This window comes from Chelonoidis abingdonii, chromosome 23 (assembly GCF_003597395.2).
Source record: "Chelonoidis abingdonii isolate Lonesome George chromosome 23, CheloAbing_2.0, whole genome shotgun sequence".
Taxonomy (NCBI): Eukaryota; Metazoa; Chordata; order Testudines; family Testudinidae; genus Chelonoidis; species Chelonoidis abingdonii.
The window spans coordinates 1917805-1940830 of NC_133791.1; the positions used below are offsets into that span (position 1 = coordinate 1917805).

At 50.1% G+C, this 23026-nt stretch overlaps 1 protein-coding gene across 1 annotated transcript; it reads right to left on the minus strand.

The window, feature by feature from the left end:
• Positions 1 to 20314: 20314 nt before the first annotated feature.
• HES3 (hes family bHLH transcription factor 3) lies at positions 20315 to 22189 on the minus strand. Its single transcript, XM_075060364.1, has 4 exons — positions 22037 to 22189; positions 21852 to 21947; positions 21595 to 21676; positions 20315 to 20697 (listed from the first exon to the last, which is right to left on the minus strand). Exons 1-4 carry the CDS (start codon positions 22187 to 22189, stop codon positions 20315 to 20317), a joined length of 714 nt encoding a protein of 237 aa, XP_074916465.1.
• Between the last annotated feature and the right edge of the window lie 837 nt (positions 22190 to 23026).

Below are 23026 nucleotides of genomic sequence, written 5' to 3' on the forward strand. Positions count from 1 at the left end.
TGTAACACGTGCATCATTTATCTCTCTAGTGATCACTAACGCACTGCATCCTCCTGTTCAGGCCGGGGTTGGAAGTTGAGCTCATGTTTTCTTGAGAGAAGAATAAAGGTATTTCTCATTTCAGTCAGAGTGGTTGGCTCATCAGGGGAAGCAGCCTTATCTCCAAGGTGCAGTAGCCTGACACTACAGTGCCTAATAGTGCGTGGCTTGTGTGTGTGTGTGTGACTGACTTATCCAAGACCTGGCTCCGTCTCTGTCTGGGGAAAGGGGGATTGAACAGTATGAACTGGCTTGTGTTCGTGCTCTGGGAACAGACTGAGCGCTGTTACGGAGTTGGGTTGTCACGAGTCTGGCGAATAACTGTCAGATGGAAACATGGGGCTCAGCATATGGTGGGTAAGAAAACATTATGGCAACACTGGGCTGATGTTGTTGTTGCTAGAGCATGCTGTGCGTCTGGGCCATCGCAGTGCATCCAGGCTGCTCCAGGCAGACACAGCTGCCTCCTGAACAGAGCGAACAGACTCAGTTTTGACATTTAGAAAAAATGAGGGTGTTTTCTTCTTGCTCTATTGATGTGATTAAAAACAAGACCCAGACAGAGATTGCTCTGGGGTGACAAACTCAGCCTCTTTCCGCCCCCCCACCTCCCGCATTTGAGAGCAAGGCCTTTCTGAGGGCAGAAGAATGAGGTGTGTTTTGCAGGGAACATTGATACACTGGGCAGAATTCAGGCACTGAAAAGCTTTTGTCACCAGCAAAAGGCTGAGTTAATCGCCGGCAAAACCAGTGTCTCTCTTCTGTCCTTTCTTGACACTGTCTGTGAGCCATAAAGAGAGGTGGGTCAGGAGGGAAGAGGAGACATTTCCATTTCAATGGCAGTGTCCCAGCCTCTCGGTTAACCTGCTGTTCTGCTACAATGCAGCTAACTCGGAGGAGTCGGGATCACTGTGTTCTGCCTGGAGAAATATTAGAGAGAGAATGTGGGGGGGAGGGGACGTGGTGGTGGGGGGAGACTTTCTGTGAGCTCCTTTGTTTTACTGGGACTCTCGCTCGTGGGGAGAAGTTATATTCCACTAGTGACCCTTACGACTTTCTAAGTGCTACTTTGGGAGTATGTGTAGGACAGTGTCTTGCATAATGGAAGGGAACTAGCAGCATCGAGCTAACCTAAGAAGCGTATAGAGCCCACAGCCAGGCAAGGGGAAAGGGGCTCAGGATTTTGTAATACTTGAACCCTCATTATTTTTTTTTAATTACTGTGAATTAAATTTTATGCTTGATTTCTCTAGGGGGGAAAAAAGGAGAAGATTGGTACCTGATAAGCCAGTGACAATGGCTCCAGTGAACCAAGAACAGAGGCCAGCTTTAAGACAGGCTAAGACAGGTCCATTTTTCTGGATTCTGTAATGGCCAGTTAGCGTAGACAGATCTGTGATTCGCTTAGTGCATGTTCATAACTCACTGCCGAGGCTGAGAGTCATAGTTCCTAGAGTCAGACTGCTCGTGGGGTTCTGCCACAGCCCAAGGATCCATTTCTTGTACAGGCTCGCACGAGGCTCTGTTGCTCTTGTGCATTCATGCAGATCTCAGTCTTGTTGTTCTGGACCTGCTTGAGACTGGAGAATTGGTGCCTCCTGCTCCTTTGGGTTTCTGTTGTGGAATCCAGCTAATTTGTGTCCTGTGGTTTCACCGCTGATACAGACACAAGCTAAAGGCAAAGTGGCAGGTTCACTCTGTGGAGCTAATTTCTGTGTCCTTAAAACTATAACAAGCAATGTTTGAAGTGCCAAAAACAAAGCTGGTGATGACTGGTACATCCAACCTCCCTCTCCCCTTCCCCCAACGCCTTTTCGTCCCCACCTGCAGCAATCAGAAGCATGGGTCTGGCATAGCCATTTCTGTTCCCTTCCCAGCCACAGTCTGAACACTGCTAACTGAAGCCTCAACAGTGGATCTCTGCTTAGACTTTTCCACTGGAACACTGGCACTCAGTGGCAGGCCACTCTGCACTGATTGTGTATCCAGCACTAACAATGCATATGTCCCAGCCCTGCCATGCTTGCTGTTAGCTCCTTGAACCAGTTCAGAGCTGTGGAAGGCTTCAGTGTCCTGCCCTGCAGTTCATAACTGGAATACAATTTAGGTTAATAGGAAAACCCCCTGATTACAGGCAGAGAGCAAACGGAAATATTACTGATTATTTCCCAAGCCCCACCAATGTACCCTAGAAAATACTGAGAGTTGCCAAGTCAAAGAGTCTAGTCTGCTCCTCCCATCAGAGCCAAAATGCACCTGCTCCAGTAGCACCCTTCCCTGTTCCGTGCATCAGCTGATGGATGCTGGTGCTGTGGAAGAGTAGAGGGGAAAGGCTGGCTTTCAGCTGGGTTTTCATCTTGTTTCCTGTTCCAGTTGGCTTGCCCCTCTGTGACACACCAGGGAGCGGGGCGGTTTGACCTGGGAATGTTGCAGGGGAGTTACAGTGGGGATGAGGGACTTCCCTTGAAGGAAGATACCTGTGCGGTAACCTGAACCAGGATGGGGTTAGGAGAAGTGCTACCTTCTGGCCAGGAGACTGGACAAATGAGGGGCAGGGGAGGAGAGCTGCTGGAGGAGTTTTTAGTTTCAGTTTGGTGCTGGGTGGTGGAATGCAGGGAACCCCAAGGTTCGGGTCTAAGCCCCCTGCCCCCTAGAAGGACTTGACTGAGGGGTCCTGGTTGTACCTACAAGCTTTGTTGTAGCCTGCGTTCCTACTGTCCAATAAACCTTCCGTTTTACTGGCTGGCTGAGAGTCACGGTGAATCCCAGGAAGAGGGGTGCAGGGCCGGACTCCCCCCCACTCCGTGACAACCTCTAATGCAGATGTTTCTGCCCATCAGTTAATCCACCCACAGAACTGACTTCCACTCGCCCGGCTGTTACTCCTGTTTCTCTAGCCATAGCTCCCTCTCTTCTTCAACTCCTGGTCATAGGCTGGGGCTTGAGGGTTACAGTATCTGGCTTGCAAAGAGTTTCAGTCTTTTCTGTTGCTTCCCTCAGCCTGGGCTTCTTAAAATCTATGTTTGAGCTACACACACTCCCTGACAGTGCTTAGCACATCACTAGCTCCAAAGGAGCCAGAGTGCTTTGCAAACATACGTGAATTGGGCCATTTTACTGATGGGGAGGTAGAGTCCTTGTCTGTGTCCAGACTGCTTATGGTGCAGCATGACTTCCTCTGGTGTTGGGTGAACTCTGATGTAAGGACTGGGCCCCTGCCCTGCACCTGCCTGTGTGGACCCTTGTATTTCAGTTCAGTAGTGGCTTATTCCAGTTTAGTTTAACCCTTTTCCTAGTCAGTTTCAGCTAAACTGAGATAAGCCTGGCTTAGACCGAAATACATGTACACGCAGCCTTTTGCAGTTTAACTGCATCACTTTGGCTAACCTGGTGCTGCTCTGCAGCCCTGAGACACAGAGACCGGAAGGTCTTGCCCCCAAAATCGCCCAGGGAGGAGGGCCAGGAGGACAGTCCCACAATCTTGACTCCCAATCCCTTCTGACTTGCTACCTGGAAGTAGGAAACCTGGAGCATAGTGAGTTCTGTGAACAAGTAACGTCTTGTCTCGGGTTGCAGTGTATTTTAAACGCCTTTAGGAATCAGTCCCCCAAAGGCTGCTTTAGAGGGCTGGGAAAGGTAAGAGCCATTGGGATTTTCCTGCCATTTTTTACCTTCTATTTTTATCTTCCCTTCTATTACCTCAAAGGTCTGCGTCAGCCTAATCCACCCTGCTATGCAAAGCAGTTTGGATGTGGAGCTCCCTGGAGCCTGCCAGTTGCCTGGAGTGGGTCACTCTGCCCCATTCCCAGCCGTTGCAGGTGGCGGGGAGCAGAAGTGGCAAGTTGTGCATTGAGTTACTAAGAGGAGACGTGGCCTTTCTGCTTGGCACCCAGGGTGTTCATAGTGCTCTGCTGTCCTACAGGGGTTATCAGGAAATGAGTGTATGGTTTTACCACGAGGTCTGCATTTGCGGAGCAGAAGGCATATGGCTGGTCGTCATATCTGATAGCGAGCCCAAGTATAGCCCTTTCCAGCTGGCTTGGAAGGGATGAATATTGTGGTTTTTTAATAGCAGCTTATAGCAGAGGGAGAATCATTGTTGCAAAAGTTCACATTGGACTATAGAACCTGCTGTTTGCAGTGTTGTGTAGCTGTGTTGATCCCCAGATATCAGAGAGACAAGGCGGGGGAGGTAATATCTTTTATTAGACCCACTTCTGTTGGTGAGAGAGACACTTTCAAGCCACTCAGAGCTGTTCTGCAGGTCTGGGAAAGGTATTCCCAGTGTCCCAGGTTAATACAAAGTGGAACAGATTGTTTAGCATTAACACACATTTCAAGGGACCATTTCCGGTGAAGTGCTAACCCTCTTTCCCTGGGGAGACTCTTCCAGAGTCCTATCAACATCATTAGGACAGTTGTCCTGACTTCCACCCTAAACTTTCCCTTTGATAAACTCACTGCTCTCTGTCAAGTACTTACAGTGTGGCTCTTCCCTGCCCTCTCTGCTGAGTTATTCATACTTAACTCTTTCAGTGTTTGGTTAGGTCTGCAGCCTCTCTGAACCTATCATGCTCTGGGCCCCTCTGTCTTGATCCCCTCTGATTTGTTTTAGCCACCTGGAATGGAGTGCCCCAAGCTGCATGCCGTATTCACGGGAAGTCCCCATGTGCTGCATAAAGAGGGACATTCTGTCCCTGGTCTGTGATGTTATGCTTGTGTGCATACAACCTGATATATACTGTAAAATATGGTAACATGCATGTATTGGTTTCAGGTACTCTTGCACTTCTTTGAGTTAGACCAGCTATACTCTCAGATGAGATTCCCCGATGCTAGCAAGAGCTGTCTGAGAACAGAAAATATACATATACCGTAGAAAATTTACCAGTAGCGCTTTTGATAGTACTCTGTGCCCCAGCTGCTTATTTTCCAGTAAGTGAGATTTTGCTAGCTCACAAGCGAGCACTGAAGGGTGTCAGCAGCATGCTCAGCAGAGCTGACAAGACCGTGAGCAGGGCCTCTGCCTTGCCCTATAGTTCTCTGCCATTTCCTTTCCCATCAGCACCAATTGCCCTGGGGTGTGGGTAAATAGAAAGCATCTCTCCGATAATCTTCCTGATCTGCACAGGTCTAGAGGGGCTGCGAGGCAGGAGTCCTGGATCCTGCTCATAGCTCTGCCGCTCATTGGACAAATGACTTGTCCAAGCTAACACCACTTCTGTATGCCTCAGTTTCCTCAGATGTGGTGGCAGTTTAGTAACGTTTGCTTTTCTCACGGGGCTGTGATCCCTCAATGAAAAGTGCTTTTGAGTGCAAAGTACCATTGTTACCAGTTCCTTAAAGAATGCTGTTAGCTGCCCCAATTCCCTGCCCAGTGAGAGTACTGAACGGCACCTGTGTAGCGCCTGGTACCTTGTTAATCAGCACTGATGGGGAAAGGAATTCCAGGGAAAGCATGTGGCTAAACTATCTGCTTTGCCTGAATGTGAAGAAGGGGTGGGAGAATCCTCCGCCGCTGCAAGAAATAGTCTATAATAGATCACCAGAAAACTCTGCCACCTTTTTCAGTGAAAGAGTCAACAGACAGAGCAGCAGTTGTGTGGTGTCATTGATGGTCTGAAGCATACAAATGCAGACCGAATTCAAAGAGCCAGTACATTTTATTGAAATAGACTGATTGAAATTATGCCAACTGCACTAGACTGAAAATAAAATGCATTTGGAACCAAAATTCAACTCATCTGAAATTGGAGCCACCCGTTGAATTCTGTTGGCTTTGAGGTGTGTGGTGTGTGTGTGTTTGTTTGTTTGTTTGTTTGTTTGTTTTTTTGACAGATCTAACCCTGACTGTAAAAGAACAATCCAGACCCTGCCATTAATTCACTTAAACTTCAAAGCCATGAATGAAACATTAAAGAAACACAGTCGGTTCAGCGTTACGTTTGAATCCGTAGTTGTTTGTCATAAGCAAAAAATACTCAATCTTGACCTCTTATCAGCGGGGTCCCGGAGAACGAGATTTCTCCTATTAAGTGAGTGAAGAGAGTCTCTGTGTCTAGGGGACAGGTGTGAGGCATGCTTATAATTTGGAATGCACAGTGTTTAAATGAACCATTCTAACTAATTCATTTTTCAATTCCAATAAAAAAAAGTAAACCACAAACTTAGAAGCAAGGGGTTAAACAGAGCGTCTGGGTGGACATTTTATTCCTATTGATAAAATTCCACCACCGGAAAGTGATGTTGTGCCTTTAAGGATTAAAAATATTGATGCTGGTCATTTATTAATGATTTTGTTGGTGACTTCTTTGTGTTTCACCTCTAACCAGGGGAGAACAAGGCTTGAAGCAGTTGTTAACAATTTGTAGTACTGTATCTTTTTAACTATTTTTAGTGTCAAAAGGCAATATTCTGAAAAGAATGTGTTTTGTGCCACTGTATTGCAGAGAGCCAATCCTGATTTTTACTGAACTTTGGAGAAAAAAAAGAATACTAAGGCTGCTCCGTTCTTTGGGATAACTAGACAATGTCTTTTTATTGCACAATAATGATTGATGTTTTGTAAATTCCAGTGTATTCCAATAAGGTACTTTTGTTGGAACTCAAACTACTTCTTTAAACTGTTTTGTGTGTACTATGCATTTGTAAGATCTCCATTCTCTCAGTGATGCTGATGCTTTGCAACAATTCTTTCTATTGGTCTAAGTGGATTTGTCTTAAATATAAAGTTTAAAGCATTTTATTCACAGTATTTCTGATTCCTTTGTAGTTTGCTCTTTTTTGACAACTTGAGGGTTTCTCTTTGTAAAGGACTGAATAAAAATTCCTTCTGTATTGTTTACACTCCATTCACCTTGCTACTTGGTATGTACATTGTCCTGTCACTTCATTTCAATTTCTTCAGGTGCAGGCCACAGCTTTCCTGCATTCTCATAACCCTGGCCCAATGCAACAGTGAGAAGCAATTCCTGCTCTCAAGGTACTCTGGAAACCCCCCACTTGGAAAGGAATAGCAGGAACCCCACTCACATTCCCTGGGACTGGTGCTTCCAAATGATTTCACACTTTTGGAAACACCCACCCTAAATCATCAAAACTCTGTCCTGGGCCCATTTCTGCTATCATTTGCTCCACTGGACTTGCCTGCTCATCCCAAAACAGAACTCAGTGATGTCAAAACCCACAGAACCAGCTCCATTTTGTTTGCATCAGTAAGAATTTCTGGGCAGTCAGGTGCAATGTGCCCCCTTGAAATGTCACTGTAGTGCTTGGGGGTGGGGAATGGCTCCTTGTATTGCTAAGGGCTGAATGGACCAACGTCAATGTGTTTGACTCCCCTCAGGTGGGCTTTGTGCTGGGGAAAGGCACCAGAACCTGAAGTCCTCAGAACAGAATCCAAGCAAGTAGGATCCAACTGCCACAGAGCTGGAGCTTATCTCAACCCTCTCTAGCTGTTGATTGCTCTGCAGGAATTGCCAGCAAGTACGATCCCTAGTACCAGTAATGTCTGAGGTTAGTATGAAGGACACACCGGCTCACTAAAAACTGCACTGGTGAGCCGAACTGCGTTCATACAACTCACTGAACAGCCAACTGATGGTGGTGACTTCCCTCATCCTGGACCATGGGAGTCGGTGCCTTGAGGAGAATGTATGCCCTGCCCCCCTCCGCAGACTACAGCTGAGTTTGGAGTAACAGCTGAACACTTATGGTTTTTAAGCTTTTAGGCCCCAATTATGTCTACATGGAGAGCAGACTAGCAGGTCTGGTCTTGCAGAGATTTCCCCATTTGTTCTGATTTTTCAAGTCTGGGTTCTCTGTCGGACACAGCCTCACAATGGTAGGAGCTTCCCGGAGCAAGGTGAAAAGCGATGTTGGATGAGTGCCTAGACTGCATGACAGACTCACCAGCTTCTGGTCAGATGATCTCACCTATGTTTTATGGCAGCCTTGTGCAAGATGGGTTAGGAATCCATCACCGGGAGGAGAATCACCTGCTGCCCTTAGTTATGAAACCAGCTGGGTGAAACTGGGGAAACAGTCACTGGGGTGACTGGAATTACAGGCAAATGCTCAGAAACTTCACATCGTGCTTGCAGTGCATGAAGGAATGAGCCTGTCCACTTGGACCCACGTGTGCCTTCTCTCTGGGTTCTTATATCACGCCCATCACCTTGGTATCCGAGGTACAGTGAAGAGAACAGAGGGGCTGTCTGCTTCCCTGCGCAGAATGGAACTGAACTCCAGCTGAGCTTTGGGCAGAGTGTCACTGAAGTTTCACTGGTGGCTGGAATGACATTGGACAACAGAGCTTAATATCTTTATTTCTGACAAGCTGCCCAGGGAACACACAGCTCCCCTGGAGACTCGCTCAGCAGCGTTGTCCTGGCTGTGGTGTTTGCTCCCCTGCACGAGCACCGGTTTGCAAAGAAACCCAGATCTTCATTGGCTTCAGTGAGATTCTGGTAAAGCCACAGTCATCTTTCTAGCACCCTTGCTGCTCTTCTGGGGACACCTCGCTCTTCAGCGCCTCTGCACAGCCTTGCAAGGCAATGGCTCCTTCTGCATGTGCCGGTGCTGCCATCTAGAGGGGTAGCGGCTGCAGACCAGTCATTGTTTGCTGTGACACCCTGACCCCAACAAGGGCGGCTTCAGAGAGGAAAAGGGCTACTTGGACACGAGGCAGGGGGCTCCTTTTGGAGCTGGAAGGAAGGCGTGGTGGTGAAGTGAGGCACATCGCTATCCCAGCCCATTAACACAAGCTGTTCCCATTCCCTGTCACACATACCTGGTGTGGGCGTAAGGGTACATCAGCGGGAACTGGAAGAGCTCCATAAAGCAGCTAGCAAAGAGGGCTCCCGTAGGAACGTGAGTGAGTTCACACGAAAAGGCAGGAGCAGTGAAAGAACGCTGCTAAGGACAACTGCGAAGACAGCCAAGCCATTCCAAGCAACAGTGAGAGGGTCCCAGGAAACCTGGCCTGTCTGGTATCGTTAACGATACAGGTGCTCTGCTGTACATCTCACCTAGGAGAGCTTTCACCAGCTGTGATTCTTGCAGCCACACTAGGATGGGTTAAAACAAAACTGTATCAAATTATGGCCATTGGAAAGATGCTTATAGTTGTCATTCACTGAGCAACGTTGTGGATGAGGAAGTGTCCCTCTCCCATCACTGGGAAAGGATGTCTGTCTTTCTAAAATCCTCTGCCTCTTGGAGCCAGCCTATTGTAAGGGGTCTCCTGGCTTCCTTGTTTTTCATCTTCTATGGCTTTGCCAATAAGACATAAGAATGATCAAGGCTTATGCTTTCGGGAAGATTCTCCACCAGCATGTCCATCTTTGCTGCACTATGACTGTGACAATCCCCCAGCAATAAAACCCTCGTCCTCCCCCATGTCTAAGGATGAAAGGGGGAACACAGATAATAGGGTGGGATATTTTCTTTCTAGGGTTTGCATGTCTCTCTCGTTTATGGGTCTGCTTAATTGCCTTCCTCTCTTTGTGAAAGGCACTTAGTGGTTCAGTTGCAGACTGGATGGGTAAAACATTTTATAACCCGGAAGGTTAATCATTAACCCTTTCTAAATGCCCCTGAATAAACTTCTTCACATGCTGAGATCTTAGCAGTGATCAGGCTTTAAAATGGCTCTTTTGCCCCTGCACACTCACAGGACAACTGCCCATCTCCACTCACTGCTGGTGACTGGGATGAAGTCTCTTGATCTGACAGCTGGCCCAGGAAGCAATGTGACCTTTTGTGACCAGTTGTTCAACCACAAGCTACTACAGGCTCTACCTTAATTCCTCCTCATGGGGAAAAACATGAAATGGAAGTGACAGAAATCGCTTCCCTCTCTCTGGGGCTCAGCGATGGCCTAGCATACGGCTCACCAGCCCTGCAATACAGTGACTTGGGCTGCAGAGGACTAAAACTTTTGGTGCAGCTGCTTCTGCCCTGAAGGAGACAGAAATTGAATCTGTAAACTAGTCCTGACCTAGCCCAAGACAGGAATTGGCCTAAAAAATTAGCTTCTCAGGCAGAAAAATTCACACTCTGACCTGCAACTGACACTCAGGCAAAATAAGCACTGAGAGCACCTGTCATAAACAGATAGCTAAGGGTTAATGTCTCTTTCACCTGTAAAGGGTTAACAAACAGTGACTTGCAACACCTGACCAGAGGACCAATCAGGAGACAAAATATTTTAAAATCTGGTGGATGGGAAGCTTGGGTGTGGGTCTTTGTTCTGTCTGATGTCTCTCTGGGTTCTGAGAGTGACCACACGTAGCCTACAGGCTCTCTAATCTTCTATTCAAGTTTGTAAGTAACAAAGGTAGAAAGGCGGGATAAGTCCTTTTTTTAATTTGTTTTTTCTTATTTGCAAATGTGCTAGTTTGCTGGAAGTATTATATTGTATTTCTGTTGAGGAGGTTTTTTCCAGTTTCCTTATGAAGCTCGAAAACCTTGGTAATATTACATCTTCAAATCGAGATTTCTTACTTTTTCTTTGTCTTTTATTAAACTTTTCTTGTAAAAGACCTGATTATTTTTTCCCTGGTAAGGCCGAAGGAAGGGAGTACTGCACTCCCCAGGGAATTGTGGGAAAAAGGAGAAAGGGGGGAGGAAAACGTGGCTCTCCTGTGTTTTATCTCTGTCTCTCTCTCCGGGGAGAGAGGAGGAGGAAAAAGGTAAATGTCCTCGTTTGCTAGATTCACGGAGCTGAATCTGTATTGCCCTCCTGCGTAGAGGGAAAAAAGGGAGGGGAGAGGGGATTCCTCTGTGTTAATATTCAGGAAGTTTGAATCACAATATCTCCGGTAACCGAGGGAGGGAAAGTCTGGAGAGGCAATGGTAAAGGAAAGGGTTTTTACTTTCCTTGTGTCTAGTATCAAAGGATCTGGGTCTTGGGGTCCCCAAGGGAAGGTTTGGGGGAGACCCAGAATTTTATCAGGCACTCAAAGTCCTGATTGGTGGCAGCTTATCAGATCTAAGCTGGTAATTAAGCTTAGAGGAATTCATGCTGGTACCCCATCTTTGGACGCTAAGGTTCAAATTGGAGAAAAATATCATGACAGCACTCATGTTTGGGATGTATCTGTCAAAAGCACTGGGAAAAGCCTTTCAGGTAACCCTCTGAAGATAATGGGCTCTCCTAATGAGCAGTCCCAGCCATCAGTTTGCAATCACAATGAACTCCTCAGCAAGACTTGCCTGTCACCACCACGTTCAGCTGTTTGAGTTGAATACAGACCGAAGCATAGCTGCAAATCACTGCACTGAGCTCAGACTGGGAAAGCCTTTAAAGTCCAGGTGCTTTTCCAGTACTAGAGATACCCAGGAAACATCTGCCGCAGGCTACCTGCTCTGCAATGCCCTGAACAGGACCACGTGATCCCAACAAGAGTGCGTTTGGGTTTGTGTGTTAGTTACTAGCAAAATACAATTGGGCTGCTGGTAAGATGGATACTAACCCTCAGAGATCCCAGATGAAGGTGGTCTGCAGTGCCAAGGGGTTTAGAAACATTAGTGAATTCTATCTATACTTCCTCAGGGTGGAGATTCTAGCCTCACAAACCATTGAGGATCCATGCCAAGAGATGGAGAAGTCCTAGGCTGAGATGAATAACAGCATCCATGGTAAGTCAAATCTTCATAAGCCAAACGGCTTTGTTTTGCACATCTCCCCAAAAAGGCCACTCATCATGGTTATATTGGTTATGCACTTGCTTATCGATTACTGACTAATATATGATGTATATGTGTATATATATGATTGATTAAATACACTTAGCCCTTTACAATTTTACCTAATTACTTAATAGTAAGTTCACCTAATTACTCTCTCACCTCCTTACATAAGGATCCAAAATCTTCACCCAGAGGCTCTGGAATTGGATCTCTGGGTGTACTTTTGTATGTTATGATGTGTAACCAGCATTCAACCTCGTCCTAGGGTATTTGTGCACTCTACAAGGTCACAGTCAACATCTAGGGCAGAGGTAGGCACTGATTTTCAATTGCATTCACACTGCCCAGGTCCTGGCCACCAGTCTGAAGGCTCTACATTTTAATTTAATTTTAAATGAAGCTTCTTAAACATTTTAAAAACCTTATTTACTTAACTAAACTATTGTTGTATGTAATATATTATAGACATATAGAAAGACTTCTAAAAACGTTAAAATGTATTACTGGCACGTGAAACCTTCAATTAGCATGAATAAATGAAGACTTGGCACAGGACTTCTGAAAGGCTGCCGACCCCTGATCTAGGGCATTACTTAGATGTTCCAGTATCTGAGATCTGCAGAGCGGCTATATGGTCTTCAATCCATACCTATGCCATGGTCTGTGCCTCTATGGAGAGTTGGCAATGCAGTTCTGGCGTTAAGTTCCTGATTTTGAAACTCCCGTCTCCCCATAAGGATACTGCTGGGGAGTCACTTGAAGTGGAGCACCCATAGGGACACTTCTTGGAGAAAAAGAAGAAGAAAAGGTTATTCAAACTGTGCAGTAACAATGGTACTTTGAGACATGTGTCCCTGGAGGTGCTCTACTACCCACCCTCCTTCCCCTATGCTTCAGAGGTTCCTTTGTGGGATTTATCTGCAGTGAAGTAACTCAGGGGAGTTTGTCTGCACAGCATTTTATAACCTTAGTGAGGGGCACAAGGACATGCAGTGCACATGCATGGGCCAAATGGACATTGCGAGCGAAAATCTCTGCTGAAGGGAGAACCCAGTGGGAACAGCTCAGACAACCACGGGAACTGCACAGGTGAGTAACCTTTTCTTCCATTTCCATTCCGCTCATACCAGCAGAATGTCTCTAATGAAGGACGCAGCAGATGTGCTTTGCACACCGGAAAAGGTGTCTTGCTTTACATTAAGTGCTTGATTGTATCCTTAGCTGATCCAAGGGACCCATGGGCCCTGAGCTCTAATTATGGAACGAATTTGCACTAGAACAGGTGGCACTTTGCAGTGAATTGGGATGTTAATTCTTTGGTCAGCAAGGTGTTCCCCTGCCTCTTTGGCAAAGTTTTCCCCACCCCATGCACTCCCCTGGAAGTCAGTAGGTTGGCACAGCTGAAACTGGTCTGTAATAACAGGCAATGTGGTATAATCCCAACTCTAAACTAATCTCCTTCCTCCGCTGGCCCAAGGGGAGAGCTAGGGGCAGGTGAGAAGTGGTGTCTTGCTGATTGCCACTTTTGCTTGCAGATGTTTCTTGGAGGAGAGCAAGCCAGTGTAGGGGAAATCGGTGGGCTTCTTCTTTCTGGTACTGGTAGGAAGGAATGTTTCCTGCTGCCTCTCCCGCCCGAGGCAGAGCACTCACCTGCTGCAATCTCATCTGATGTGTGTTGGAGCAGTGGGTAGCCGCCGAGCACTCTCCTTTATGCAGAACTGTGAAACAGCTTTGGGCTGAGATGGGAGCTGAATGGGTGCCACCCAGCCAGGCTGGGGAGCACCTTGTCTAGCCACACTGAGAACATCACAGACTAGTTTTACAGCTGTTGCTTAGCAAAGGACTGGCAGGATGCTGAATTCCTACACCTGCTCTCCCACAGCTGCTTTTATCAGACATCATCTGGCAGAGCAAGTGTCTGGGAACATCCCTCATCCCAGCCTTTCTGGGGCAGTGGGGGCACAGCCATCCATGTGTAGCTCCATTCAGGCTCTACCATTGCTAGCAATGAAAAGGAAACTCCTGTAAACAAACCTGATATTTATAGGGCTTGAAGCCAAGTGTGCTTCAAACTTTGGGCAGCTGGAAGGGGCAGTGCATGCTTCTGGAGCAGCAGGTGTCTTGGGGGGGAGGGGCAGCAGAGTGCTTGGGGTCAGATTTGCACAGGTGTCATTTGAATCTGGCTGAACTTTTATACGTATAGAATGTATAGAAGATGTCCCAGGTCTGAGAGCTCTCATGACAAATGGCTGCTGGATCATTGAGAGTAGTAAGATAACGTGCAGCTGGTGTGACCGGTGAGTTAGCAGTCTCCAGGCCTTGTGCTGCAGAATAAGCTACTTCCTACCAGCCAGAATTCTCCGGCCCTGTGAACATTCAGGTACAGATAACCATGGAGGTGCCCAAGTAGGGAGACAGGCAGCAGTCTGGGCCACTCTGTACCCCCATGGCCATGGTTGTGCTGCGCCAACTGCTGCCCATAACAACCTCTGAGAGATGCCAGCAGTTAGTGTGGAGAGCTCATGGCTGGGCACTGCTGCAGCTCACAGTGTGAAGGGATGCCTATGCCGTCAGCATTTCCTGCAGTGGGGGATGTGGCAGTGTGGCCCCAGTTGCCCTTTTCTTCCGCCATCAGCTCTCTTCTACCCCTTGACTGGTCCCAGTGTCATGTTAATTGTGGAGCCTTTTCTTCTCCTGGCTGCTCACTCTGCAGGCTCCAAGTCAAAGTGAAAATCCCAGGAGATAGTGCAGGGAGTTGCTAGAAATTCCTGCCCTCCTTTCCCTCTGCAAGCTCCTTATGGCTTGTCCACAGCACCTGGAGGTGCCGGAGGATCCAGATCTCTTGTAATGTAGGGGTGCGGTTATTGAAGGGTGGGGACTGGGTACCAGGGACCTGGCCAGGGGCTGTTTGAGTAGCTGGAGGGAGTAGCTGCCATTTCTTCTCACTGCGAGGTGCCCTGCTGCTGACTCTCGGCCCCCGCCAAAGCACCTACTTTCTCACAGACACAGGCTGGCAGTTACTTTCAGCTCAGGGAGTTTATCACCAGCCCTGCACAAAGGGTGGGGGGTGCTGGGGGGCCTTCCTTAGTGGGGCATGTTAAACCTCAGGACCTACATGCTGGGCCCATGGCCAGTCCTCAGAAAAGCATGTTAGTGTTGCTCCCTCCTGCCCCCCAGTTTTTCACAACACTTACTTTTTGCATCTTGTCTTTAGTGAGTGTGCCTGCTCTGCCCCAGAGAGAAAGACCTGCTGCTCTGGGCTTTATGCAGCACAGATAACTCGGTGATGGGCACTGAGTATAAATCTTACACAGAGCCAAAGAAAGCATTCCAGTCCCACGCTCCACGACTGGCAAGGAGGCGAGTCAGCAGGTTGCGCCATGCAGAGAGGGGGAGCAGTGACCATGGGCCAGCGGAAGCTCCTAGCATTAACTTTCACTAGTCGGCATGTGGGAAGCAAACAACGAAGGGTTGTGACATGCTGCAGGAACACGTCAATTACCATGTAATTCAACATGACTGGCTACTTAGTGCATAATTAGTGCCACTTAATGTGTGTGCGAAGAGAAAGGAGCCCTGGAGGTGCCTGGAGCACACCCTGCCTGGGGAGGGGATGGGGAGGGCACAAAGACCGGCTGGGAGGTGGAAGACTGCAATTGCTTACAGCTCATCCAACACCACAGGCCTCAGTAAATGCCAAGAGAACAGGTAAAATGATCTTTTGGGGACTGGCAGGTTTTCCTAGTCAGCTGCTAATAAACAGGCAGGTCCATGTTTCTGCCAAGGAATACCCTGATCCTGGTATAAAGGTCATAGCCTGAAGCCAATGCAGCTGTGCAGGTTTGCACCACCTGAGGATCTGGCTCCCTGGGAGTCCATTCAAAACTTTGAAGATAATGTTGGTGATAGCTCTGAGCTGGGCGAGCCTCTTGGGGGTGAAGTGGCTTATGCGTGAGTGTGCGCGTGGGCGGGAGAAATCACAACAGCAAAGGGAACAGTTTGAATCTCAATGCAACCCACTAAAAGCAGCTCCCTCTCCCACTCGAGCAGAGTGTTACTACTCATGCAGGGTCAGGGCATCTGCTCCAGAGAGACGGAATGATAAATGACAGTTTTCTGTAAGTCTGTGCCTTGTTTGCCTACTGCTCCTGCAAAGCATGCTCCCTGCAGTGCTTAACAAAAGATTTCCACCAGATGAGGTCACTGAGCAAAAGACAGTACAGTTTGCAGTCTGTGTTCTCGCAAACTCTCCATTCAAAGGCAAAGGGTGCATCCCTACCCCGCCTGGTGGTGCCTGCCCCAGAGATTCATGGATTCACAGGATTGAGAGAGAGAGATAGGAACTTCCCTACAGGAAGCCTGATGGGACACCATCAACCGTGGTCAGGGCGGCTCCAGACACCAGCGCAGCACGCAGGTGCTTGGGGCGGCCAAGGGGAAGGGGCGGCACATCCGGCTCTTCAGCGGCATTCGGCGGTGGGTCCCTGGGTCCTTCTCAGAGGGAAGGACCTGCCTCCAAAGTGCCACCAAAGAAGAAAGCGGGAAGCGGCGTGGTGGAGCTGCCACCGAAGTGCTACCGATCATGATCACGGCTTTTTTTTCTTCCCTGCTGTTTGGGTGGCAAAAACCCTGGAGCTGGCCCTGACCATGGTCATGCTAGCTGGTGCCATGGTCCTCAGCAGACTACACCTGGTTGATGGTGATGTTTTTCTCCTACTGAATCAGCGTGTTTCCCTACGGGTGTGTTGATGGTCTGCAGATATACTCATTGGCATCTGCGGATGTGGATATCTGTGGATTTGCAGGGCTCTAGTAATCATCAAATAACCCATCCCCTGTTGTCCAGTCCCAACTCCTGGCAGTCAGAGGTTTAGGGATACCCAGAGCATGGGATTGCATTCCTAACCATGTTGGCTAATAGACATGGACTGGTCCTCTATGAATTTATCCAATTCTTTTTTAAATCCAGTTATTCTTCTGTCCTTCACAACATCCCCTGACAATGACTTCCACAGGTTGACTGTGCATTGTGTGAATAAGTACTTCCTTATGTTTGATTTAAACCTGCTGCCTATTTTTTTCTGGTTCTTATGTTATGTGAAGAGGTAATAAACTTTCTTATTCACTTTCTCCACACCAGGCGTGATTTTATAAACCTCTATTACAAACCCTCCCCTCCCCCGTCGTCTCTTTTCTAAGATGAACAGTTGTCTTCTCTCCTCACATGGAAGCTGTTCCATACCCCTAAGCATTTTTGTTGCCCTTCTCTGTACTTTTTCCAATTCTAATATATATTTTTGAGATGGGGCAATCAGAACTGCATATAGTATTCAAGATGTGAGTGTACCTTAGATTTCTCTAGTGGCATTATGATATTTTCTGGCTTATTATCGATCCTTTTCCTAATGGTTCTTAACACTGTTAGCTTTTTTGACTGCCACTGCACATTGAGCAGATGTTTTCAGAAAACTATTCACAATGATTCCAATATCGCTTCTTTAGTGGTGACAGCTAATTTAGACCCCATCATTTTGTAAGTATAGTTGGAATTATGTTTTCCAATGTAAAGTACTTTTCATTTATCAACAACAAATTTCATCTGACATTCTTGTCCTGTCACCATTTTTGTGAGATCTCTTTGTAATTTTTTTGCAGCAGCTTTGAACTTAACTATCTTGAGTAATTTTGTATCCTCTACAAACTTTGCCATCTCACTGTTTACCACCTTTTCTAGATGATTTATGAATACACTGAACAGCACTGGTCACTGTACAGATCCTGGAAGGAGCCCTCTATTTACTCCTCTACAGTCTGAAAACTGCTCATTTATTCTTACCCTTTGTTTCTTATCCTTTAACCAGTTACTGATCCATGAGAGGACCCTCCCTCTTATCCTACAGCTGCTTATTTTGCTTAAGAGCCTTGGGTGAGAGACTTTGTCAAAGACTTTCTAAAAGTCCAAATACACTATATCCACTGGATTACCCATGTCCACATGTTTGTTTACACCCTCTAAGAATTCTAATAGAGTGGTGAGGCATGATTTCCGTGTACACATGCTATGTTGATGCTTCCTCAATATATGTTCACCTATGTGTTTGATGATTCTTTTTTTTTTTTCTTTTTTTTTTACACTATAGTTTCAACCAATTTCCCTGGTACTGAAGTTTGACTTACTGGCCTGTAGTTGCCAGGAACACCTCTGGAGTCTTTTTTACATATAGGTGTTATGTTATCTGCAGTCATCTGTAACAGAGGCTGATTTAAATGACAGATTACATACCACAGTAAGTAGTTCTGCAATTTCACATTTGAGTTCCTTCAGAACCCTTGGGTAAATACCATCTGGTCTTTGTGACTTATTATGGTTTAATTTCTCAATTTGTTCCAAAACCTCCTCTAATGACACCTCAATCTGGGCCAGTTCCTCAGATTTGTCTCCTAAAACAAATGGCTCAGATGTGGGAATCTCCCTCACATCCTCTTCAGTGAAGACCAAGGCAAAGAATTCATTTAGTTTCCCTGCAATGGCCTTGTAAATTTCTGCTAAATGTACAACCTTATCTGCTCACTGGCTATGCAGCCCAGTACCTCTGGCTTGGAAGCAACATTGCAGAATTGTAAGTGCTCTTTATATATATATATTGCACAGTGATACTTCGCAGTGCTCACCAGGGTGAAAGTCACATATCTCTCCTAAATAAACCACACACACGTGGGGGTGTTTAAACATTACCTATTAGTCTTTGGCACATAAAAGCTGCTAAATCTGGGGCTTGGAACCAAGGGCCTGAGGCTGCTTTTCCGAAAGAAACAAACAAACAATTGCTGAAATGTAGGAGGGAGTTAGCTCAACCCCACCCACTCTCACAGTCCCTTCTTCCCCAAGGGGTCAATGAGACTATCTGGAACTGTGCTAAATAGCTGTGTTGGGAAAAGGTTCTTGGAGAGTCCTAGGGCACAAAAAGGTGGAGCTTCTGCAGGGCAGGGCCTGCAGTGCCTTTTAATCCCCCTTGGGTGCCTGGCATAGGGCAGGGCCCCAACACAAAGCCACAGCCTTTGGGCAGGTGCCTGGAACTGCATCCAGTCCAGAGGAGCATTACCAGTAACCCACAACCAGCATGTGAGTGGCAAGTGCTGCCAGCTGGGCCCAGAGGGTCAGTGTCCAGGAGCTGACCCAGTCCAGCAAGGCACGTCCTCGAGGGCGGCAATGACCTGGCATTGTGCGTGCAGGGTTTCTGCTGGCACCTAGTTCCTTCATTCACCAGTCAAGGGGAGAAGGGGATGGAGCTGACCCTAGGCTGAAGCAGACTAAACACTTGCTTAAGGCCCTGAGCCCTTGGAGTGGGGGTATTCACTTTTGATTATAAGCACCTGCCTGTTTTGGCATGGGGGGGTGGTAGTATTCCTGCTTAGGGCCCCCTCTAGGCTTGCACTGTAAGGCGAATAGTTCCGGTTACTGAGTGTGCTGGGGTCAGGCTAGCTGTGGATTGGCTACAGGCTGCTTTTGCTAGGTGGTTTGGGAGCAAAAGGTCTCAGGAATTAGGAGCTGAGGCTGGGCACTTCAGACGCACTGGTTAATCCCCACCTGCCTGTTAACCACCATTAAGTGGTTCAGGCTCAGGGAGAGGCCGAAACGTTCTTTTCCATGGAGGCCTCCTGTCCCATCCCCCGCCCCCCCGAAGTCCTAGGGGGTGAGGAACTGGCGGCTGGGTCCCCACAACCTGGGCTGACTGCAAACAGGGGGACGGGCACGTGCTCTGGGGTGGCAGGCCCTGGAGGGGAGAAATCTGACCGAGGGAAAGGGGCTGGGTGCGTCCCCCACCTCGGCGCTCTGCCGCCAGGCTGAAGGCGGCTCCCGGCGCTGTCTAGTGTGGACGGGCCTAAGGAGTGTCCGGCTCTTTGGTCTTTTGTGCAGGCAGCAGGAGAGGCTCTGCCCCTGCAGCCACCCCAGGATCGTGTCCTCTGGGCAGGCCCTTGCCTGGAGCCAATAGGCCAATCTACACCGGTCCCTGCCCTGCAAAGGCGCGGTCGCTGCTCCGCGGAGAGTGTCCCGTCTCCGGGGGGGCACTTTGCTCCCGGCCGCTCTGCGCTGGGGCTCCGCGTTTCAGCGCTCGCCCGCTGCCTGGAGAGTTTTGTTCAACCCCTGCCCCTGCCCTGCGGCTCCGGGGCGGGGAGCTATAGCTGGCGCCGTCGGTTCTTCGGCAGCTTTGCTGGATTTCTCTCTCCCCAGCCATCCCGGCCCCCGCCGGCTCCCTTGCTGGGCCGTGCAGGGAAAGAACCCGAGACCGAGGCTGGATGTGGAGCCGGTTTATTGAAACCCGGGAGCCGGGTACAAACACGGGCCCCCTTGGAACGGAGGCGACAGTGAAATGCCCCCACCCCCCCGGTCCTGCACCTCCTTGGCTGCGCGGAAAGCAGCCGCGCTCGGGGCGCCTGGGCTAGCGAAGGAGCCGAGCCCAGCGGGGATGAGGCCTAACCCCCGCCACGTCCCCTCTGCGCTCTAGCGCCCGCGGGCAGGGAAACGCCCCCGCCCACCCACGTTCTCCTGACCAAGCCGCGCGTGGGGGAGGCGCACGCGCTACCAGGGCCGCCACAGCGCCTGGCTCCTGCTGGGCACGGAGGGTCTGTTCTCCACGGGGCCGCGCCGCAGGGCAGCAGCGCCCGGCTCAGTCTGGGGCTGGGAGCTGGGGACCCGGGGGCACTGGGTGGAGCCGCCGGCTTTCTGCAAAGGGCCCCTCTGCTCCGCCGCGCGGCTGCCGGGCCGGGAGCCCCGTGGCTCCGGGCGCAGCGCGATGGGGCTGCTGTCCGTGGTCCTGCAGCCGGAGCCGCTCATTCGCGGGGAGGCCCGGGCGAGCTCCTGCAGCAGGTGGAAGGAGGAAGCTTCGCTGGCCCCCTCGGAGCGCAGCAGGAACTGGTTCACCCCGTGCAGGCAGCTCCGGAAGCCGGCCTGGTAGTCAGCCCCTGGAGAGCGGAGAGCAGATCAGCAGCCTTGCAGCAGCGGGCTCCCCTCCTCTCCCCGGCCCACGCCATCAGTGCCAGCCGGGAGCCTCCAGGGCCAAGCCCCCCACCCCGATTGCATCTGTGCTGGGCCTGCCCGCCCCATTCTGCAGATCCGCACCGCTGGGAACCCGCGGGGGTGCGGAGTCTCTGACAATCAGTGGAGGCTGGGGCGAGCACCCCAGTGCGCCAGGCCGCCCGGCCCGCTGGCAGGGAGGGCCCCCTTCGCCGCACTGGGGTGCGTGCGTTCCCCGTGGCTCATTCCTGCGCGCGCGGCCCGTCCTGCCTGAGTGCAGCCTGTTCGTGGGATGCAGGGGACGGTGCCAATCCGTGCGGCACGCGCCTCTGCCCTAATCCGGCCTGCAGACAAGCCAGGAAAACATGCTTCTCAGCCCCTCCCCCTCTGGGGGGTCCAGTTACACCCGCGGGCCTCCGGCAAGGCCGGCACTGCGCCCCCCAGCCTGCGAGCCACGGAGGCTCCAAGGGAGTCATAGAAACTGCAACTGAGAGAGCAAAGGGACTGGGCAGAATCGTGTCCACACGGGACTCGGTGCCATCGATATAACAGGGCTTGGGCTCTACATCCAGAGTAAATTTCAAATCAGTGTCCTGAGGCGCTCAGGTAGCCCAGGCTCGGCCAAAGGCAGCCCAGTAATCAGACACTGCTGCCGCCCAGGTGCCCCAGCTGAGAGTCTCGCTCCTTGCACCACAGCTCGTGGATTCGCATAATTGGGATGTAACCGGCGGGACCCCGTAACTTCGAGCTTCGATCCAGATTTCACAAGACCCTTCTACCCAGCAACAAACGCCGTGATGACCCCGTTACTCCCGCGTGGAAACGGAGGGCAACGGAGGTTTTACCTTGCACCGAATTCTGGAGGCTTTTCATGTACTTGACGCTCAGCTCCAGGATGTCTGCCTTCTCCAGTTTTCGCTTTCTGATCTGGAGAGAGAGAGAGAAAGAGAGACCCACCGCGATCAATAACGTGCTGAACGGGCCATAAAAGAGTGATTCGATTCCACTGTAAATGCGGAGCCAAGAAGTGCCCGCTGGGAAGCCTGGTCAGACACTGTGCGGATCTGGGGGCGAGGGTAGAGGTACCGGCTGGGTGACTCACATGGTGAGAATAGTGCTTTTCTAGCAGAGCCTTCAGTTGCTCCAGAGACACATTAATCCTGGCTCTTCTCTTCTTCTCCATCAAGGGCTTTGAGATCTGCGGGGCAGAAGGGAAATGTTACAGGGGTTTGCCTTTCACTCCTCCCCGGCCCGCTTCTTCCCTCCTGCCTAGTGCTGCTAGCAAACCTTGCGGAAGCTGCAAACCCGCGGTTTCTCCTGCCCTCCGGGCTGGGTGACCATGTTCCCCCTCTCCGGGAATGAGCGGCCCTGGGAGTTCGCAGCCGGGGGAGGGAGGCAGGATTTATACGGGGGACTCACTTTACATGTCAATACCGGCATTCAGGCGCTGAGCACCTCCCCGAGGCGGGCAAGGCCGGGGGCGGGCAGTTGGGGAATGGGGAATCCTGTGGCCGAGGAACTGTGTGACTGGCGAGGCGAGGGGGGCTAAGAAGGGTTACAATGACTCTTACCAAGATGTTCAAGTTCCGTTTGTGTATTTCACTGGATTTAAAGAACTGGAGCCACCGGCCAGCCCGCCACACCTCAGAGGCGGGGGCTCTGCGTTGGGAAGCAAATGGCATCACTAGAGTTATCTCTCCCCCCGGGTGGGGGTCACCAGGCTCTTGCCGTGCGGCTCCGAACTCTCAGAGGGATGGATCCCTTTGTGTTCCGCACCCCTGGGTGCCGGGGAACACGCGGCTCTCGCTGCATGGGCTTGTTTGGGCCGTGACTGGCTGTACAGCGCCGCGCACTCCCCGTAGCTCGCAGATACCAGCTGGCTTACGCCGCTGCAGTCTGTGCGCCCCGGGGATCCCTAGCGCGCTACCGCCCGGAGCCCAGCGGGCTGCTGGAGCAAATCGAGTGCCTCCGCAGGGCACCGCTAATTAGCGAAGGGTTTGTTCCCCGCAGTCCGCACGCGGCCCGGCCGGGGACCAGGCTCTGCAAGAGCCCCGCGCCAGGCGGGCCGCCGCCAGATGAAGACATGTCACCTAGGCCCAGCAATTCTTCCTTTCTGGCCGCGTTTCACGCTTGCAGCGGGGAGGCCAGGCTAGATTAGCGGCCCTAATGCCCGGACAATGCAGCAATTTTCTGCTTCCAGCCCTTCAAAGAGTGCGGAGGCGCAATTTCTCCGCTCTAAGCGGAGACATGAGCGAACATATGTTTCATTAAAGCATG